General features: G+C 40.8%; 1 protein-coding gene across 5 annotated transcripts in view; it reads right to left on the reverse strand.

Annotated features, from left to right (window-relative positions):
- Positions 1–1,776: 1,776 nt before the first annotated feature.
- The window catches only part of SLC26A4 (solute carrier family 26 member 4), a 47,441-nt gene continuing 27,803 nt past the window's right edge, over positions 1,777–21,414 (reverse strand). For 4 of the 5 annotated variants that reach the window (XM_055300836.1, XM_055300837.1, XM_055300835.1 and 1 more), the window contains 11 exons: positions 19,028–19,105; positions 18,806–18,901; positions 17,537–17,643; positions 15,447–15,516; positions 13,825–13,917; positions 12,799–12,894; positions 11,946–12,176; positions 7,854–7,908; positions 6,664–6,809; positions 4,020–4,103; positions 1,777–1,914 (listed from right to left, as the gene is read on the reverse strand). In XM_055300836.1, the coding sequence (XP_055156811.1) occupies positions 1,891–1,914; positions 4,020–4,103; positions 6,664–6,809; positions 7,854–7,908; positions 11,946–12,176; positions 12,799–12,894; positions 13,825–13,917; positions 15,447–15,516; positions 17,537–17,643; positions 18,806–18,901; positions 19,028–19,105 (1,080 nt within the window). In that variant the 3' untranslated portion in view covers positions 1,777–1,890. Of the gene's footprint in view, positions 1,915–4,019; positions 4,104–6,663; positions 6,810–7,853; positions 7,909–11,945; positions 12,177–12,323; positions 12,440–12,798; positions 12,895–13,824; positions 13,918–15,446; positions 15,517–17,536; positions 17,644–18,805; positions 18,902–19,027; positions 19,106–21,414 lie in introns of those variants that run through there. The other variant, XM_055300840.1, reaches the window with a different exon arrangement.

A 21,414-nucleotide genomic window follows, 5' to 3' on the forward strand; every position in this document is an offset into this window, starting at 1 on the left:
GGTCTTATAATAGTCACAAGTGGACCCAAGATTTTACAAAACTCTAGCCTTATTGTAAGATGGAACTTTGGTATTTCCTTTAAAATGTCAGTGCATATTTCCTCTATTAAACAGAGGTATTCATCCATTTTCTGCAAGACTGTTATGTTCACCCTTAGAAGATTTGTTGCTATTAGAGGCAGGTATTGATGTGGAAATGGGATATTATAATCCTGGTTAGGCTGTTCCCAACAGGGGTCACATCTGTTCTATATCAGCGAAGGAAGGACAGTACAACCCATAAATGAAAGAATATTGTAACATTGCAGTCCATTGCAGCTCACTCAAATTTCAATATCCAGAAAGACTTGGGTGATACTTTTAGTTAACCAGTCTGATATGACCACTGATAGTAATCCTTCAGAAGCAGATAACTTACTTCTGATTGTATTTAAGAAGAAACACAAGGATAAGACATACTGCCTTTAGATAGCCAAACACATCTGGGAATTTCACACATTTGTGCCAAAGGTACAAAATAAATCTCAAGCGGGCAAAACAGTGTCTTACTTGGGGACCTGAGTATTTTTTTCCCTAGAAATTAAGTACAATTTCATTCACTCCGGTGTGAATTATGTGGGAATAGTCCTCGGGACTAAAGTCTATATTTATATATAATACCTAGAAAATCATTGGCACTCAAAAAAGATTAAGTAAAAATAAAAAATACAAAAGGTTCTGGTTTAAAATATGGATTTTTAAAAACCTATGTATTTTCAATGTATATATTCCAAACCCATTTTTTTGAAGTTCATTTAGAATGCTCTGTCTAAAAAAACTCATTTTAAATATAGATTTATATACAGGATATCCATTTTTTAGATTTTTTTTTGGAAAGGTCAGAATTCTGTTAAAGATCATATATTTCATACACTGCTAAAGTTTTAGAGAAAAATATAGACTAAGTCTTATATCAAAATTGGTTTTTTGTTCAAAATAACACAATTTTTGCATTAGATTTTAAATAGACCATACGTCTATAGACCTGTATATGATGATCATTTCTATAAACTAAGATAAATAAAAGCTGCATCTTTAATCTAGAGTCTGTCATATATTTTATTTGATCTTAATTGTGATCCATGACAATCATCATCAAAAAAGGATTTCTGCACACGACAATAATCTTATTGCTTCACTTCTCTGAATCAGTGTTTCTAAAATAGATCAGTCTGGTTCTATAGTTTTTAAGTGAGCCCCCCCCCCTTTTTTTTTACTATGGCTACATATCTGGTCACATATAATAACATTGATTATTAACTACTAAGTTTGTATTTTAAAAACTTCATTGATGTATTTACTAAACGTGATAAGACTTTTATGGATAAATGCATTAATAATTAAATTTCTGCATTTATTCAGTGTGACCCTACACCGTGGCCAGTGCAGCTGATGGCGATGAAAGTCAGTTAGAAATGGATTTTTCTTTATGATAGTCCTTCCTGGTCCACCTGCCCACAGACACTGTTTGGGGCACATTTACCCAACTAAACAGAGGTACAGCAGTACCCACGAGAACACTGTTAACAAACCTGTTGTGGAGGAACAGCAGCTTAACATCAGCAGATCCTGGACGTTGCTAAATCACCTGGATAATTCTCCTCACCATTTTGCACATTTTAGAGGTAAGCTATTTATTTTATAAATAAAGCCTTAAAAAAAATCTTACTGGTTCTCTTTCATTGGCTAAGAGGTTAAAAAAAATCAGAGATTTTAAAAAATCAAATGGAAAGAGAATGAGTGTTTCAAGTCCAAAGAAATAGTCAATGCAGAAAATGTTTGCATAGAAGTCTACCGGTGGGTAAATCTTGCCTTTCAGTCCTTGCTTAGAGTAACCTCGTGAGCCCACTTTCAGGAAGCAAGACTACGCATAGCCTGGGGAAACAAAAGGGAAACAAAGTGTTCATACAAATAAATTGTCCTTTAGTCCACATGATCTTGTTTTTTACAAATATGACTTGACCGTTAGGGTTACTCACATTTACTCATGTGTATGGTAAAAACTTAAATTTGTACCTCATCATTCTTGGATTTATTTAAAAGCAGCGAGTACTATTTATCAAGTACTTACTATGTACAAGAGACTATAATTCTTTTACATGTATCCTTTAATATATACAGCTCTATAAAGTATTACTATTTCCATTTCACATGAAGAAAATGAAATGAAGACCTGGTGAGTAAATTTCCCTGGGCTACACAGCCAGGAAGTAGTAGATGTGAGGCTGGCATACAAATCTGAATGGTTCTAAAGCTCATACCCTCAAAACCACTCCACTCTACCCCTTTGCCGTCTCCCGGAACCCGGAACCCCACCTGAATGATCCTCTTATCCATTACCTGAATAATGATACTGTTAGTTTATGAGGCAATCAAAAAATACTTCTGTAATGTGCCAACTTCTTAAGTTCCAGTTTGATGAGTTTTTACTCAACTAAGTCAGTCTTATAACCATACTCGTAAACCAGTAAAGCTGGAAGTACTTCTAAGCTCAAGAATGACATTCCCAGACTCACTAAGCTGGTAGGCTAAGGATGCAGGACCTCTGACTTTCACCCTAGCAATGTACTTTCTCCACAAAAATCTCTGCCTGTCAGCCTTACTGCCTGAAGGTTGCTCTTCTCAACGTTATCAAGATCTGGAATAAGGCATGCTAGTCAGATTTACATATGGCATCAGCAGGATGGTTAGTTAATATGTTGGGTGACGCATTCAGAATTTGAAAGTATTTCAAAATAAAATCAACAAGATATAATCTAGCAAAAATATGCATAATTCTGCATTGGGGTCAAAAACCAATTACACAAATATGAACGGGAAGCCTAGCTAGACCATCATTCGTGTAAAATGCCCAAGTGTTTAGCTGGCCCCTGCTCAATAGAAGCCAAGATTCCAATGTGGTTGCAATGAAAATAAACACATTTTGAAGTTGCAGTAATAAACATATCTTGGCAAGATCAAGGTAGGTTGTGGTTGCATAATCTTCATGCTGACCTGACTCCACTTGGGAGTGGACAGTGACAAATTTTGTGCCCATGAGGAATAAAGGGAACTAGAGGAATCTAGCCTGGAGTAGAGTCTGGTGGACACATGAGAGCTACTCTCAAATATGTAAGGGCTGTTCAGGAAGAGGGTTTGTGTTGCTAAAGAGGGCAGATCTCAGTCCACTGGGTACTTATTAAAGAAAGGCTGCATCTAGTATTGGAAGCAGAACTAACACTTGGAGACATCCAACCTCGTGACAAAGGCCCTTGAAAAGCTACCACTTGCCCTTATCTTGAGATGTTCACACAAAAGCTAAGTGAACATCCTTAGGGACGGAGTAGGAGAGATTTCTGCTGGGCTAGGATGCAGATGTCTTGATATCCCAAGACATCTTTCAACTTTAAAATTCCTGTGATCTTCCTTTGTTGGTCCCATTTTACTCTTACTCAGTGGTGGAGCCGAAAAGTTCAGTCAGATAATACATTTAGGTCAAGGTTCCTAGGAAGAGTCTGATGTCCCAAGAGCATTGGCAATACATGGGATCAGCCTCAAATGGAAGGAGTGTCTTGTGTGCTATCATCAGTCAGATGAAAGTTCCGTGAGGTTCCTGTCCCTCACATTCTTCTTCTGAAGCTTATGAAACTCCCAGGTTAGAAATCCTCTCTGTCTACCTTACTCCTAATCCCACTGCCCTTAGGTGGGGAAGGAAGGGGACACATGGAGAGGCTTAGGTAAAAAGTCAGTGCCACTATGTTGGCAGCTCCCAGTCACTGATCATGCCTATATGTCTGGGGCAAAAGGTCCCTAAGTACCTAATGTCTTCAAGGGACAATTTTTGTTTTCCATTTTCCCTTTTCTATGAAGCCATCCTTTTGGTATTTCTTAAAAATCATTTTCCCTGAATGGTTTAGTCAGACATCATCACTATTTGTATTATTCTATTCGTCTAAGGTTCAATACAAATTATTTTCTTTGAAAGGAAATAATGATCATACCTCATCCTGGACATCCAGTTCTTCTTCAATCAGTTCTGCTTCCATTAATTCAAGAGGGTCCTTACAGTCTTGGATGAGAGTAATCTTGACCAAGAGAACAGAGAATATTTATTGGAAAGATAATGACATCAGCCCCACCCTGATACTCCTCTGAAAATTATTTGAAGCTTTGCTGTAATCTCCATACAACAAAATCCTATTTAGCTTTCTTGTTCTTTTACATTTTGCACCTTAGAATGTTTCCTCATACCAATTTTTCACATTCAAGTATGACCTGCCATGGCTCTCCATTGTCTCCCCTCCTTTTCAGCTCTCTTCCCCAACCGCTGAAGTGCGTACCTCTTAATGGATCACCCTGTCTGCTTAAGTGACTCAGCAGTCAATTGTGTTTTTTCCCTTCAGTGGCTGAGCTGAGAGCACTTAGTACACCATTGAGTGTGCAGTCAAGGGCTTGTGACTGATGACAATAAGCAGTCCTCAGTTGAATTGGATGGAAATTAATTTTATTGGAATTGGAAGCCAGAGTGTATGAACCACATTGGTTCAGAAAAGTTCTGCTTTTTAGCAGTAGTATGCAATTTACGCTTCCACACAAAGGAAACCAATAACAATTTGGGCTTTGTTTTAAATATGAAGGATACTTCCTTTTTTTTTTTTTGATTTTTTAAAATTTATTCATGAGAGACAGAGAGAGAGAGAAGCAGAGACATAGGCAGGGGGAGAAGCAGGCTCCATGCAGGGAACCTGATGCAGGACTCTATCCTAGAACCCCAGGATCACGACCTGGGCCAAAGGCAGACGTTCAACTACTGAGCCACCCAGGTGCCCCCTGAAGTAACTCCAGATGTGTATCAAGGCAAGAGTGATGTTTTGAAGTGCTTTTGAGCTACTTTTCATCTCAGAAATAGATAACCCAGTTCTCTTTGCTCCTGTGGAAATGCATCAGAGATTAAGTCCCTGTGCAGATGGTCATAACATAAAAGTTAGGGGATAGGTCTAACCACAAGTCGAGGCTATCCTAGAATAATTCTTGTGATGTTCAAATAAAGGGACAGGGAGAGGGTCATATCACTGCATCCGCATATCCAAACACCACAAGTTATGTTTCCTGGAGGAAAGGAAAGTACCACGCATGATTTATCACCATTTTCTATACATCTACCATGTATGACGCTTTGTGCTAGACAGGGCACATAAAAGTATAAGGTTCCTGGTATGAGGGAGGCCAGTAGTGCTCAATCATCTACCCAGTGAACCAAGAAGTGTATGATATAGAAGTACTCAGTTAAACTCAGTCTAATATTTGTTCAGGGTAAAAAAAAAAAAAAAAAAAAAATTCCATCCCAGCCAGTCACAATGCTTCCCTGATGGCAGACAAGATTGAGTCTAACGCTGGAAGGGGCACTCTTGGTGGTTTCTGTGGCATTTGTGGCCTGAGAGCTTGAATCAGAAATAGAGTATAAACAAATAACAAAATAACCATTTCCATGTTGAGAAAGAATTTGACACCTCAGTTCTAAATACTTTTAATGTGAGGGTTTTTTTAGATGCTTTGTATGATCCTGCTTTATTGCTGTTAACCTATGGGTTAGAGAATTTTAAGTTAGACAGAAAATAGAAAAAGGTTTATGAACTTTCAGAGATCAGCACCTTGCATGTAGCTTGTTGATTTCTCCTTTTTTTTGATTTATGTTTTACTGCTTTTTTTCTTTTATGTATTTAAGATCCACACCTTGGTATTTAGTGCTAATATTTTCCCCAGCAGCATTAAGTGGTCTCTCCACTAACAAGATCTGAAAACAATAATGCACTATTGTTTTCTAAATTAATTTTACTTCAGATATCAACTTCCAATCTACAATAAAAATCTACTTATCCTAATTTTTAAAAAGGAAGCAATTAAAAATATAGCACACCCATGTCACTGGAATAATTACTACTGTTGTTATTTTATAAGTATTTGTTTTATTTGCCCAAATTCACTGAGGGTCCATGAGAGAATAGGTTCTTGGACCAGGCCCAATAACCCAGCCCAATGACCAGCCCAATGACCCACTCTGGAATGCTCAGCATTCCAGGGGATGTGTCAGGAGAGTTGACAAACTAGGGAGGCTCATGGGAAACCACAGTCTATTCTATTTTGTAGGAAATAATTAACTCTAGGCTGACTTGTGATTTTTCTTTTTTTCCTTTTTCAAAGATCACTTGTGACCTAATGGATCCTATTTAAAGACATTTATCATCAGGATTTTCCAGATGGCTGAAAATTTAAATTATATACACAATTGTGCATTTGTATACCCAAATCACAGAAAATCCAAGACTCACCACCTATATTCTAAAAAGGCATTATTACGTCTAATGCCATTTTTTATCAGTAAACCCACACATCATAAAATTGATATGTATGTACTAACAGGTGCTTTCCCATAAATTATCACATTTAGTCGTCATATCAATCCAGTGAGGTAAATGTTTTTATTTCCATTTTAATGATGAGAAAAGAGAGGCTCTGAGAAGTTAAGCAGGTGGCCCCAAATCTTACTGGGCTGATATTCAAACCTAGATTTGTGGAATTTTTGCTCTTCACAGAAATCATGGTAGTTCAGGAAAAATAACCTATGTAGAAAGGTTAAAGGTTTACCGTTTCTAAAATGGAATCTTGAACTTCTCGAGATTTAACCTGGTTCTGTAGATGGAGGACAGCATCATGGACGGTCAAAAAGAATATGTCCTTTCTAATGTTATCATTAAAGAAACCACATTTCTCCAGTTTTTCTATCACATGATCTTCAAAAGAAAGAAATAATGTTTAGTCTCTAGGAAAACACATTTTTGTGACATCAGCTGATATTAAATTTTGTCAGCTCCTCAATTTTCAAAATGTGATCCTGCTCTAAACCGAGTTTCTTTTCTAGAAGCACATGGATGGTCATACCATAACTGGTTGTAGTAGACAGTCTTGGCTCCTGACCACATTGTTTTTGCCAGTGTATTCACCCTCACGCTGCAAGGAGCCTGGCAGCTAATGGCCCACAGCTGTGCCCTTCTCTGAGGAATTTTCCTTGGCCACCAGTTTATACCCTAACCTTGGGTGGCCTACAGCCCTTCACTGACTGATATGGGGGTAAAAAGGCTGGCCTCAGGAAGGAGAAACACGTGATGCTCTTCCTGCTGTATGCCCCCCATGGAATCAGGCTAAGGTAGACTTCTAAACCTAGGTCTTCTCCCAGCCTCTTCCCCTGCCCTCTCCGGCTTCCATCAGCCCCTCATGAATTTCTCATGTCTAATATCAACAAATCACTTGTGCAAGAATCCTTATTTCAGGGCCTGCTTTTAGACAACTCAGCCTAAGGACTAGAATTTTCTTACATAATACACTTGTGCATAAACAGACACAGACTCAGACCCTGGAGGATCCTCTACTTCTAAGAGATCTAAGTCATCCCCATGGTAAATTGTCCCCATTGACTCTGCACTGTCGTCAGGACATACATTTCTATGGCTTACCAGCTCTACTAAACAAATTGGAAGTAATAATCTTTCCAGATTCAAAAAGGTCCACAGGATGGGTAGTTTCTATTTGTGACACTGAAAAATTTTGGAAACTGATGGTTGAAATGGTTGCACACCACTGTGACTGTACTAAATGCCACTGACTTAACTGTACACATCAGCATGACTAAAATGGCAACTTTTCTATTTTACATCTTTTGCCACAATAAAACATAGCTTTAAAAAAGGCTCTTTGAACATCATGTACCCATATTCCAAGGTAGAAGGAAGAGCATGGGAGAAAGTCTTAGGGGTAGATAGATTTATATATGCACTTACCTTGAAGTGATGCAAAGTACACATTTACATCAATTCTTTGAAATTCTTTGACAATCTAAAAATTTAAAAAAGAATTTGTAACAATGAGTGACTTTATCTGCCCATAATTCAGTAGCATTCAGTTAGTTGCTCAGGAGAAACTAACATTTTCACGCTTATTCAGGTTTTTGAGGAGAGTTGATTATTGGAGAAAAGTTCATTATTGGAAAACCATAGAGGTGTTCAACCTACAATGGTGGTATGATTAGGGATGAAAAGACCTTATTTCCAGAGGTGGCAACATCTAGGGCACAATAATAGCACAGTGCTTGACAGTACAGAGCTGCTTAAAAAATATTTTTGGAAAAAGGAGTACAGGAGGCTTCTTAACATAGCCCCTACTGATTGGAGACAAGAGTATACATTTGTATCTTTGAGTGGAAGATATGGAAGTATGGATATGCGGCCGCTGGATGCCAAATGTAAAAACTGACCTAAAAAGTCCACTGTATTTTGACTGTATCATTGTGAATATCCTGATTGTGATTTCTGTACTATAGTATTACAAGTTGTTACCATGGGGAGAAACTGGATAAGGGGTATATAAGATCTCTCTGAATTATTTCTTACAACTCCATGTGAATCTATAATTATCTCAAAATTTAAAATTTAGCTAAAAAAAATTCTAGAGCAATCTTGAGAAATAAGAGCAAACAAAGCTGGAGGTATCACAAATCCCAGATTTCAAGATATACTACAAAGCTCTAGTAATCAAAACAGTGTGGTACTGGCACAAAAATAGACATATAGGTCAATGGAACAGGATAGATAGCCCAGAAATAAACCCACACTTATATGGTCAATTAACCTATGACAAAAGAGGCAAGAATATACAATGGGGGAAAAGACAGTCCCTTCAACAAATTACGCTGGGAAAACCGAACAGCCACATGCAAAAGAATGCAACTAGACCACTTTTTACACCATACACAAAAATAAGACCTAAGTATGAGACCTGAAACCATAAAAATCCTAGGAGAAAACATAGGCAGTAATTTCTTTGACATCAGCCACAGAAATATTTTTCTAAAAATGTCTCCTCAGTCAATGGAAACAAAAGCAAAATATAACTATTGAGACTACATTAAAATAAAAGGCTTTTGCACATCAAAGGAAACCATCAACAAAACAAAAAGCCTTTAAAAAAAAAAAAACGAAGCCCAGCAACCTACTGAATGGGAGAAGATATTCACAAATGATATATCCACTAAGGGGTTAATATCCAAAATATATAGAGTTTATATAACTCAGCACCACAAAACCCCCAATAATCTGATTTAATATGGGCAGAGGACCTGAATAGACATCTTTCCAAAGAAGACCTATAAATGGGCAACAGACAGATGAAAAGATGCTCAGCATCATCTGGGAAAATGCAAATCAAAACCACAAGATATCACCTTTCACCTGTCAGATTGGCTAGTATCAAAAAGACAAGAAATAACAAGCATTGGCAAGAACGTGAAGAAAAGGGAACTCTTGTGTACTGTTGATGGGAATGTAAATGAAGAGCCATGTGGAAAAAGAATGGAGGTTCCTAAAAAAATTAAAAACAGAAATAACATATGATCCAGTAATCCCACTACTGGATATTTATTCATCCAAAGAAAATGAAAGCACTAATTTAAAAAGATACATGCAGCCTTTTGTTTATTGTAGCATTATTTACAATAGCCAAAATACGGAAGCAACCCAAGTGTGTGTCAATAGATGAATGCATAAGGAAGTGGTGTACACACACACACACACACACACACACACACACACACAGAGGAATATTACTCAGTCATAAAAAAGAGGACATCTTGCCATTTGCAATAACATGATAGACCAACAGACACATGAAAAGATGCTCAACATTACTCAAAATGCTAAGTAAAACTAGTCAGCCAGAGAAAGACAAATACCATATCATTTAACTCATGGGAATTTAAGAAATAAAACAAGTGAAAAAGAGACAAAAAACCCCAAGGTCTTTTTTTTTTTTTTAACCTGAGTCTTACAAAGAACAAAATGATGGTTACCTGAGGGAGGTGAGGAGGGATGGGGGAAATAGGTGAAGAGAATTAAGAGTAGTACCCTTAAAAAAAAAAAAAAAAGAGTAGTACCCTTATCATCATGAGCACTGAGTAATGATGTATAGAATTGTTGAATTATATTGTTTATCTGAAATTAATATAACACTATGTTAATTATACTTCAATAAAAATGTAAAAATTAAAAACAAAAAAAAAAATAAGACACAAGAACTATGGGCAATAATAAACTAGAACTTGAGGGATGCCTGGGTGGTTCAGTAGTTGAACATCTGCCTTCGGCCCAGGGCATGATCCCGGGGTCCTGGGATCGAGTCCCATGTCGGGCTCCCTGCATGGAGCCTGCTTCTCCTTCTGCCTGTGTCTCTGCCTCTCTCTCTGTGTCTCTCATGAATAAATAAATAAAATTAAAAAAAAATAAACTAGAACTTGACATTTCTAGGGGAAAAAAAAATCAAGACCTCTACACAAGTATAATGTTTGGAGGAATCATTGCCCTTATGGCATTTGAAAGAACTGTTAGGTGTGGGAAACATTCTGGCATTAAATAAGTTACAACTCTCCCCAAAAGTAATTCATTAAACCCTTGAACCAAATACAATCTACAGTGGATCTGAGCCTCAGACTAGAGTGAAATACGCAACAAAGAACAAGATTTATGTTTTCATTTCTGTTGTCAGATGAGTTTCATAATAGCCAGGTTTTCTAAAAGAACTGGGATAGAACCTGCCAGCATATTCTTGAACTCTTTTGTCAAGTATCATCACTTTTCTACTTTACCTGCCTAGTACTCCGGCTCTGAAATCATTGCCTGCCCTTGCAGAGGCAGCCAGGAAGCCCAAGTAAGCTAAACCCCAGTTAGGAGACGTTGCCATACCTTTTTAATAGACTTAAATTTTTTTAAAAATTTTAATTCCAGTGCAGTTAACATGCAGTGTTATATTAGCTTCAGACGGACAATAGAGTGATTCAGCAGTTCCATATATTATTACGCAGCGCTCATCATGGTAAGTGTACTCTTAATCCCCTTCACTTATTGGGGTCATTTCCATTTATTACAGCTAATTGCCAGTGCCTTGAACCTGCTTTTCTCCCTGACCCTCTTAATACCTACCTGAAGCTTCACCTAAATTTGACACTTCTAGTCAAGTTGACACCCTGCTTAGTCGGTTTGGGAGCACTTCATGCAGTTGGTTCTAAAAGGTTGCTTAAAGTTTGCCTTCCCCTCTAGACTACTTAGTCGCCTCAGGGCAGGGACTATGGTGGCTTTATCATGTCTCTTGTTTGCCTGATGAGTGCTTAGCATATATTAGGCACTTCACAATTATTTGCTGAGAGAATTAATGAACTTGAGCCTGCATAACTGGTTTTGATCTCATGAATGTTTCTGTCTGCATGCTCCTCAGCTTTTGCTTTGATTTCCTAGATACCTGACCTGCTAATGCCTGGCTTTTCCAGGCCTACCATGTTCCCCGATGGTCTTTATCCTGTTCCTGTTATGTTACAAATAAAAACATAACACTTGATACAAACCATTGTCCATTTTTCCTTCTTCTAATATTCCATTTTCTATATACTCTTAGAAAAATAAAACCTAATGTTAATATTTGCTAACTCTTCTGAACATTCTCTTTATATATACATAAAACCTATATAACATATGTTATATAGGGAGCTAATAAAGTAAGCTATTTTATATATTTAAGTCTATTTAATCCTCATAACAAACCCTGTGAAGTAGGTACCATCATTACTCCCACATTGCAGATGAAGAAATCGAGGTACAGGCAGATGACGTAACTTATCCATGGTAACACTGCCAGTAAGTTGTAGAGCCAGGATTCAAAGCCCTGTCTGGCCTCACAGTCCATGCTTTAAAGTATTACACTCTATTGCAAAAGCATTCCTCTAGAAAAAGTACAGACCCAACAATCGTCCCTTTGCAAGACCAGGCGACCCATATCACGTGTTTACTGCCAAAGCTCCAAATCTATAATCCAAAGCACCAAAACCATACCATTCGCAGTGATCTCACTCCAACGACATCCAGGAAAGACACAGCTCCGCAATCAAGCACGAGGCTATGGATCGGCACTTTGGGGACATTCATTTTGACTGGAAGCTCGGAGTTCCAATCCACTCGAATCTCTATTTCCTTGGTTGGGACATCAGGGTCTTCTGGATCTTCAGTATCTTCATCAGGTTCAAAGGCATCGTTGGATGAACCAGCATCCCTTATAATGCCATTCTAAACAAAGAAAACACTGCCAACTTGATCGCCAATGACTGAGGGACATCTTTTTAATGATTCATCTCAAATCACTTCAAAGTCCTATACACTGTTCCTTGGCAAGCAAGACATTAAAGGGATGAACTCTTAAGGAATGAGATTTACCTCAGTCCAAACTGTGATGTTCCCTAGGAAGAAAAATGGAAGAGCAGAGGAGCCAGGAAACTCTTGATTTCTGGAAGATTGTGGAACTTGGCCAAGAGATACATAGGCAGGAGAGTCTGAATAAAAGGTAATAGATCTAAAAGTTTATGAACTTAACTGCCTTCGATTGTGAGTAATTTTTTGGCATCAAATTAGCACTTATTTTGTTCCCTTTCGTAAAAATAATGTTTAGTTCTCAATTGAAAAAAAAAAAATCACACCCTGTGTTTCCAGGGAGTTCTGCTGATTTTTTAATTATCTGTCATTCCCTCTTGCCTACAAGAGCAACTCCACTGTTGTTCAACATACATTGTCATCTGCTTGTACACATCAGGATACCAAAGGGAATAAATCTAATTTTTTACTATTTAACTGCTTTAATTTTCCTCCGAGAAGGGAAAGAATTTAACAGGGAAAAAGAAAGATGTCACCTCACCTTTGTTGCTCTTAACTGTCCTTTTTTGATGAGTTTCTGTATTTTCCTCAGTGCTTTCAGCCTCTTATTATACACTCTAATGGCATCAAATCCAACCTTTGGAAAGAAATACCAAATTACTTACAATGTCCAGTTCCTAATGCTCATTAATGGCAATTGTTATCTGGAAAGCTTATTTCTCAAGTGGTATTATTTCCTGAGACATCCTGTCAAAAAAGAAATTCTAAGGTTTAGGGGAGATCTCCCCTATGAGCCCTACCCCACCCACCCAGAGACTCAGGAAACATAGTCTCATAGGAAAAGCTCAAAGCCAATAAAAAACAAAAACAAAACAACACAAACAAAAAACAGCAAATAAAGAACTCTCTGGCTTTAAGTCTATGTTAACAAATTCCTTTGACATCACAGAGCCCTTTTGTTAACATAAAATAACATATGACCATTCCTATGAACCAGTTTTCTCTGGAACTCACTTAAGAAAACACCGATGTAGAGACTTAGCATCAGAGCTGGGGATGGCATTCAAGACCACAATGTCTTGCTTACATGTTCCACTTACACTTTCTACCCTTTACTCCAACTGGGCAAACACCCAGTCTGCCCAAAGACATGTATCTACCCTTGACTCTCAGTTCACACAGTTCCCAAACACCCAACATAATCGTGCCTCTGCCCAACTGCCACACCTAGCCAGGTCAGTCCAACGCCCAGGGATGGCTCCCTTCTGGGAAGTCTTTGCATTTACTGGCTCTATTATTTATGTGGAACTCAAATTGGGCCTGGAGACATCTCTACTATTTTTGACTTCCATAGCGATTGCCACCTGGATTTTAACATATATGACATTGTCGGTCTTTTCCTATCCCCAAATAGATTGTAAATTACTTGGATGTTATAATTCTTAATGCACCATACAAATGGACTGGGGTGTAGGGCCTTAGCTCAGTTTGAGCCGATAAACACCTGTAGAACGAATGAAGTCTCAAAGGAGGTTAGAAACCAAATTTCTAGGGATAAAATACTCACTGTGGACTTGATACATTTTTTAAAACCATCAACGTTGCCATAAAAAATAGGACTAGAAAATCTAAGAATCTTCACTCCTTCAAGTTCTTCAATCTAGCATTAAAAAAAAAAAATGTGTGTGAGGTTCAATAATCTTAGGCTTCAAGTATTTTATTAAATTTCTGGTTTTGGGGGGCACCTGGGTGGCTTAGTTGGTGAAGCATCCAACTCTTGGTTTCAGCTCTGGCCATGATCACAGGGGTCCTGGGATGGAGTCCCTGTTGAGCTCTGCACTCAGCACAAAGTCTGCTTGTCTGTCTCCCTTCCCCTCTCCATCACCACCCCCATTTCCCCCTCTCACTCTCTCTCTCTCAAATAAATAAAATCTTTTTAAAATAATTTCTGGCTTTTCCACTAGGAGCCAAGAGCACTCATCTCTCCCTGAATAGGCGCTCCCCCCAGTTAGGAGGCCACAGGTTATTCAAAGTGCTGGAACTTTACAGTCTTTTAGAAGGTCAAGCTAGGAAGGGCCTTCATAAGCAATTAATGCAACCCTCTGATTTCCAGATGGAGAAACTGAGGCTGAGAACAGTGACGTGATTAATGCTTCAGGTTCATACCACTGCCCTCCACTTTGTTCTTTGGCCATAATTCTTTAAAAATAGAAGATAAAATTTTAAAAGGTAGCAAACCGAGGGGATTTGCAAGTACTGAGGCCTGTGACGGTATTTGCTTGTTCTTACCGTGACACACAATGGCCAGACCGAAAGTGGAACTTACAGAATCCTAGACTTTTCTAGGCTTTAGGAATTACATCAGTTTCAGTCCAAACCCCTGAGATGAGCAAGCAGGTGCTGGGAGGCTGAGCAACATGGGCAGAGTCTCCCCAAGGTGGAGCCTAGAACTCTGAACTCTCAAACTCAGCCCATGGTTCCCTGAGCCTAAAGACTCTCTACTGTCATGTTTAGCTCTGGGCCGCACTTGGCTCAGCATAACTGAGAAAGATTGTGGAAATAATTTAAGTAGCAGCTAATGGAATTCCACATTCAGGGTCCAACGATTGGTTTTTTTTCTGCATTTTCTTTCTCTGCTTTTTCATCATCATTTCCCCTGGTGACCACTAAGCTACTTTATTTGCAGGGAACAAAAGCCCATCAATGGGATGTGTCTTGTCTTTGTGTTTTCCATTTCCGGTATTATATATTATTTCTTCTGAGATTAGAGCAAAATGTCAAATAAGCTTCCTTGTTGACGGAGAACTTGGAAGTCTCATGTTAGAAATTAATGAAGATAATCTTACGGGGATTTCAGATCATTTCATAGAGGATAAGGATTGCATAGCAGAGAAATAGAATTGTGAGGCAACTTCTGGAAATAATTAAACTGACTGTTTTTAAAAATTCCTCTTACGATGGTTTTACATTAAAAGGACATTCATACTAGCACACAATACATACAAACCATGGATAGAAGGCACATTGGGTCAAAGTTTTCATGACACAGCCCAGCAGACTTCTAGACCTTCCTGGAGAAGCCTTGCCCGTTGGCTGCCTCGTTCCTGATACGCTGAAGGAGAAACACGCTGCCCCGAAAATCCAAGCTAGCAAGCCCAAGTCCAGCAGTTGTCTCACAAAGGCACTTACATTTTTGTAATTTGTGGTACTTTTGTAAATGTCTGTGCTAGGAATGCTTCCAAGGCCGTTCCATGAAGGACTGAAAGGAGAAAAGATTAGGTCAGGATTCTTGGGAACAGGCCTACTTTGGAATAAAACATTAGAAGAAATCACAGATTAGGAAAGAGGCCACCGTCCTGGCGTTTTTGGACGCGTCTTCAGGACAGATGTCATCTCCCTGCAGCTAACTCTGAAGCGAACAGCTGGTGTTCGCATGGGCCCTGGGAGGAGGAGGCCTTTCCTGAGGGCTGAGAGAGGTCACGAGCATCCCACTTCCATGGGCATGACACTTCAGGGGACAGGCAAAGAGCTTTCACACAAATTCTACCTCAGGGCCACCCTACTTCTGGAAGGTCAGCAGTACTCTTCATTTTTACGGGTCAGCGGGCTGGGGTTCAGGTCTGAAGGGCCCCAGAGGAAGGGGCAGGGCAGCCTCTACATTTGACCCAGAGCTCCTCACCGCCTGCACAGCGCCTGGCTCTGGCTCGTGAGGTGTAGCAACTTTCTGAGCAAGTATGACAAGTCCTCGGGGATCAAATGAGTCTCCGCGTATGGAAATGGGAGCCTGGGGAGGGGGCAACCAGGAGGAAGTTCTTCCCACCAACCAGACTACCGACTTCCTGCTCCTGATGCAATCAGATCAATCCCATGAGTCTACAAGTGTGAGCAGGCCCAGGTGCTAAGCACGACCCCTGAAGGAAGAGTATCTCTTTGGGGTACACTCAGCTACGCGCTCCCTGGAGCAGCCATGTAACTACTGGAAACGGAACACTGTGGAGGACACGGCTTTTGCTTGGCTAAAAGCCTAGTCACCAGATCAGCAGCTAAAATGTGCCACTGCCTTATCCTCAGCTTGTTGGGCGAGGCCGAATTTCCACATAAAGCTCATAGGCTACATCGTCTCCCTCCACAAACCCTTCTCTCCCAACCACAGCCCCACAAGGCCTAGTAGACACTGAGGCAAGTAGAGCAGGAGAAGCAGCATCTTCCAAGGACGGGTTCGGAGTTCTGTCCCAGCAGCACACTGGGCACGTTGGGAGCTTATGAACTCTCTGGACTCTTGGGCACCCAGGTAAGGGTGCCGAGGGAGTGAACACAAGCTTTTAGGGAGACTCCAGCATGCCAGGGTAGGGAAGATGTAGGAGCAGGGGAGCTAGCTGCTAAGAATAAGAAGGGTGGGCTTATGCTAAGTAGAAGACTGATGCTTTTCCAGGTTTCTTATTCCTCTGTGGCCCAAGCACAGGCAGAGAAGAGGCCGGAAGCCTGGAAAGGTCACGGAAGTTTTGAGGAGAGAGACAGGCTCTGTTTGTCTCTCTACTGGAACAAGACCCAGGAGGGCACCTACTAAAAGCCTTTCAAGAGTCAAAACAAACCCAACAAAGAAACAGATACTCTCCCTGACGTCAAGCCACGTCATTGCTGCTTTCCCTCCGCATACGACCCAATGACGTCTACTTCATATCATGTAGCTGATTGGGTGCCTGCTTCCTTTTCTGAATGAACTCTGGCTACAACTGATGCTTTCAAAGTCTCCTGTTCTGCATTACTGGCTTCCGGAGAAAATGAGCTGTACTATATTTAGCAGCTACCTGTCCCAGGCCCCGGGCCTGTGCCCTACACACTGCGTCTCTTTGCAGAGGGGACCACAGAGCCACCTCGGTCCTTTGCTGAGTCACAAATCTTTTAGTCTTCCCACCACCAAAAGGAGAGCGCAGCAGGAGAGCACATGACTAAGTGCACAGATCTGGGAGTGAGATGCATCCCGGTTCAAATCCTGACTCTGCCGCTCACTAGCTGTGTGATCTTGGGGAAGGTTCTTAACCTTTCTAAGCTTCAATTTGCTCACCCATAGAATGAAAATAATAAAACCTATTCATGGGATTCCTTTCCAAAGACTAAAATGACAACATGTGCCAAGCACTATTGGCTTAATTTGTAGAAGCCCTCAATATACAGTAACTACTATGAAAGTGGGGTTCCCTATATTTTATCAAAATGGTATAAGAAATCTCAGGGTGTGTGGTTCTGTTTATGGGAAATCTGGCTCTTACATTACTCACAATTGAACTCTCAGGACCACAGTGAGCAATCCAAACATGAGACCAGCTAATAAACCGAGGTCCAGCCCCAGAATGATGGATGCTATGCACGTAAACACCCAGATAACCTAGGACAAAATGGAAATGGGAAGGATTGCATTAATCCACCAGGCACCATCAAATGAGACTACCTATAAAAACAAGAAGATCAATTGTCCATGAACGAATTACAGCTTTTTAAAATATTCTGACTTCATTTAATGTTTAAGTGGGAGTGGAAATTGACCTTTCCGATAAAGACCATTTGTCCCATTTCAATGTGTGTGTGTGTGTGTGTGTGTGTTTAAGATTTATTTGTTTGTTTGTTTATTTATGATAGAGAGAGAGAGAGAGAGGCAGAGACACAGGAGGAGGGAGAAGCAGGCTCCATGCAGGGAGCCCGACGTGGGACTCGATCCCGGGACTCCAGGATCGTGCCCTGGGCCAAAGGCAGACGCCAAACTGCTGAGCCACCCAGGAATCCCCCATTTCAATGTGTTTTAATTTAATTTTTGAGTAGGGAAAATATGGACATAGGTCAAAATGGAATTAATATTGAAAAGGTGGGACATTTGGCTTCCAACCCTCTCCATGTGCACACTTTTCACCAGCACTTTTTTTTATTTTTTTACAAATATAAGCATATACGACTGAACAGTATTTTATTTTCCCATATTTTAATGTGTCGTACACACTATGCCATTCCTCACTGGTCTCTCTTTCACTTAACAATGTGTCTTGGAGAATTCTCCATGTCAATAAATAGAGAGTTTTCACATTCTTTTTGTCTGTCCTGGTGTAAATGAGAGCAGAATTCTAAAGGACTTAGCTTCTGGTTTTTAGAGTTCCTTAGAACTGTTGCAAAGGTCAGGTGTACTCAGCAAGGATTTTGTAGTTTGGTTTTGTTTTGTTTTGTGTTTTGTTTATTCTCATATACTACAGTGGGTTTTTTTTTATTATTGTTTTTTTTTTTTTTTAATTGGTTTGGTTGGTTTGGTTGGCTTGTTTGGTGTTTAACTTGGGTGTATGGGATCCTTCCTAGATGGAAATCGATCTCCCCGGAGATATAGAGCCTTCACACAACTTGTGGCAGGCTTCACAGCATTGTCTTATCCACACAATTCTAATTTCTGCTCCAGGAATCCCAAAACACAAGTGAGATTGAGGAGATAAGGGGAACATGATGATGTGGCAGGAAGCATATAAGAACCAAATCTTATTTCAGATAAAAATGGGCAGCAAATGACTTACAGCATCGATCTTATTCTGTCTCCACAGACGAGGAATGTCACACACCTGCATAAACATCCCTTTCAGGTTGGCGATGACAACAGCGGCCAAGACTGACTGCCAAGAGAGACAGGGAAGGCTGTGTTATTTAGGGGAATGGCTTTTCATGGGATGATTTTTAAATCTCCTGTTATTTCTCCGGTGGCAGAGCAGTGAAGAGAGATTATGCAATCAGGGTTGTACCTTCTGCAAAGGTTCCAGCAGCTTCCCCAGGGCGACAATGGCGATCATCACAATCCCCGCCGAGATGATGCCAGCAATCTGAAAGACACACGCCTCCCGTGAACAAGGCTCCCCCTCCTCCCTCACACCTTCCAGCTTGCTGGATGTGCGCAGGAGGGCCTGTTCATGGGTGCACCTCCCCTCTTCTGCCCAATACTGTTGAGAAATGAGGATTATTTCCTAAAGTTCTATACAACTAAAGAAAAAAATGGGAAATATATAGAGGGCATCTATGGCAGAGAAATTAAAGAAAACGTGGAGACCGAGCCTGTTGGGGGAAAGCCGGAGGGACCTGGATTTCCTCTGGATGTACGACAGACCTAGTGCCCCAGTGTCCATTTGGGAGGCCGACTTGTAATCATCTGCTGTGGCAGGAAACCTGGACCTCACCCTTCCCCAACCATAGGTCACCCTATGTTCTTGGGAAATAAATCCTCGCAGCACATATCGGATTCTTCGATTTATGGAAGCAGCAGCCATAACAGCAAGTCTGCAAACACTTTGTACTCAATAGCGTGTGATTCCCACAGAACTCTCAGAGGGAATAAGTGGACCAGTCCCAGTGCAGATTCAAAATGCGACATGAGCATAACGGCACATGGGACCGCGTCCCCGGACGCAGGCTCAGAGCTTTGACCCAGTGATGATGGGGCAAGAACAGAGGTTAAAGGACCTGTAGACACTTTACCTTCGCTGGCCAAAAAGCTCTCCTAAGATCCATAAATAGTTAGGAGAGAGGCCGAGGGGGTGGGGCTATGCTCTGTGTGGTTAGCTGACCAGGGACCTCTCCACTGAGACAGCTGGAAGATGGCCCAAGTAAGACCAGAAGCTCTGAAACAGAGGAGCAAAGGAGACAGGGCGCCAGAAGCAAAGTGACAGGAGGAGCAACGGGGAAGACTGTCCTGGGCACAGGTGCTGCCGGCTACAAGAGATTGGAGTTGAAAGAGACAGGTAAAGCCAACATAAATGGAAAATCCAGAAACTTCAGGAAACTTTAAAAGTCACAGTCTTTCCACCTGGCAAATTGATCATTCACGTTTCAATTATGGTTGGACCAGCCTGAGGCAACATTATAAATCCAACAGACTAAAAACTTTGTACTTCCAGGCTCTTTGTTGCCTGTTAGTGCCGCATCTCCAGGTTACCTGTACCTCAGTGGCTTCCCCTCTCCTATCTGAGCAGAGAAACTTATATCCTCCCTCCCGCTTCCCTTCCTTCCTCCCTCCCTTCCTTCCTTCCTTCCTTCCTTCCTTCCTTCCTTCCTTCCTTCCTCCCTTCCTTCCTTTCCTTCCATCCCTCCTTCCTTCCTTCCTTCCTTCCTTCCTTCCCTTCCTTCCTTCCTTCTCTCCCTCCCTCCTTCCTTTCCTCCCTTCCTTCCTTTCCTCCCTTCCTTCCTTTCCTTTCCTCCCTTCCTTCCTTTCCTTTTCCTTCCTTCCTTCCTTCCTTCCTTCTCTCCCTCCCTCCTTCCTTTCCTTCCTTCCTTCCTTCCTTCCTTCCTTCCTTCCCTCCCTTCCTTCCTTTCCTCCCTTCCTTCCTTTCCTTTCCTCCCTTCCTTCCTTTCCCCTTCCTTCCTTCCTTCCTTCCTCACAATTGCTTAACAACACTGGTTGCCTATCATGAGCCACTTGGACCTCACTGTGGAGGTAGGGCTCTGTGAATTGCTGAAAGAAATGGAGATCTGGAGATCTGGGGACAGAGACCATAGCCAGCTGTCTGGCTCATGCCAGGAGAGTAGCCACATCCTTGCCAAGTATGTGTATCAGTAAGCTGCCAGTTAGGGGGGCCAAGATGAACTTTGGTCACTTTTAAAAATCTGTGAGCGATGCATTACGTGTACTTACTTTATAAGGCTGGTTTGTGGGAATTGCTCTAGTTTCTATATGGGAGCACATTCAATCACTAGATAATGATTCTGTTATAAGCGAGAAGGTAATCAGAGCTGAGAGTAGCTTGTAATCAGAATTACTTCCTCGTGAGTCAGTAGGAGTCAGATGGGGATGAGAGAAAGAACAGGTTGTAATGTTAAGCCCCGTGACAATCTGAAGCTGAGCTGCAGGCAGTTAACAGAGCCCTAACCCTCATCACTCCATTCATTCATTCAGGAAATATTTGCTGGGTGTCTCTTACGTGTCGGGTACAACACATGTATCACTACTATTACGACGCTCCTCCCGTCAGGAGGAGTGCCTGACTGGAACAGCATTTACAAGCACGTGCCAGGGCTTTACGGTCATTTTTATCCAGTCCTCACAACATCCCTATGAGGTGGATACAATTACTATTCCCATTTTATAGATGCTGAGCCTGAGGCCCCAACATAAGAGGAAACATGAGAAGCCACACAACAA

The sequence above is a fragment of the Nyctereutes procyonoides genome, unplaced genomic scaffold (assembly GCF_905146905.1).
Source record: "Nyctereutes procyonoides isolate TBG_1078 unplaced genomic scaffold, NYPRO_anot_genome, whole genome shotgun sequence".
Lineage (NCBI taxonomy): Eukaryota > Metazoa > Chordata > Mammalia > Carnivora > Canidae > Nyctereutes > Nyctereutes procyonoides.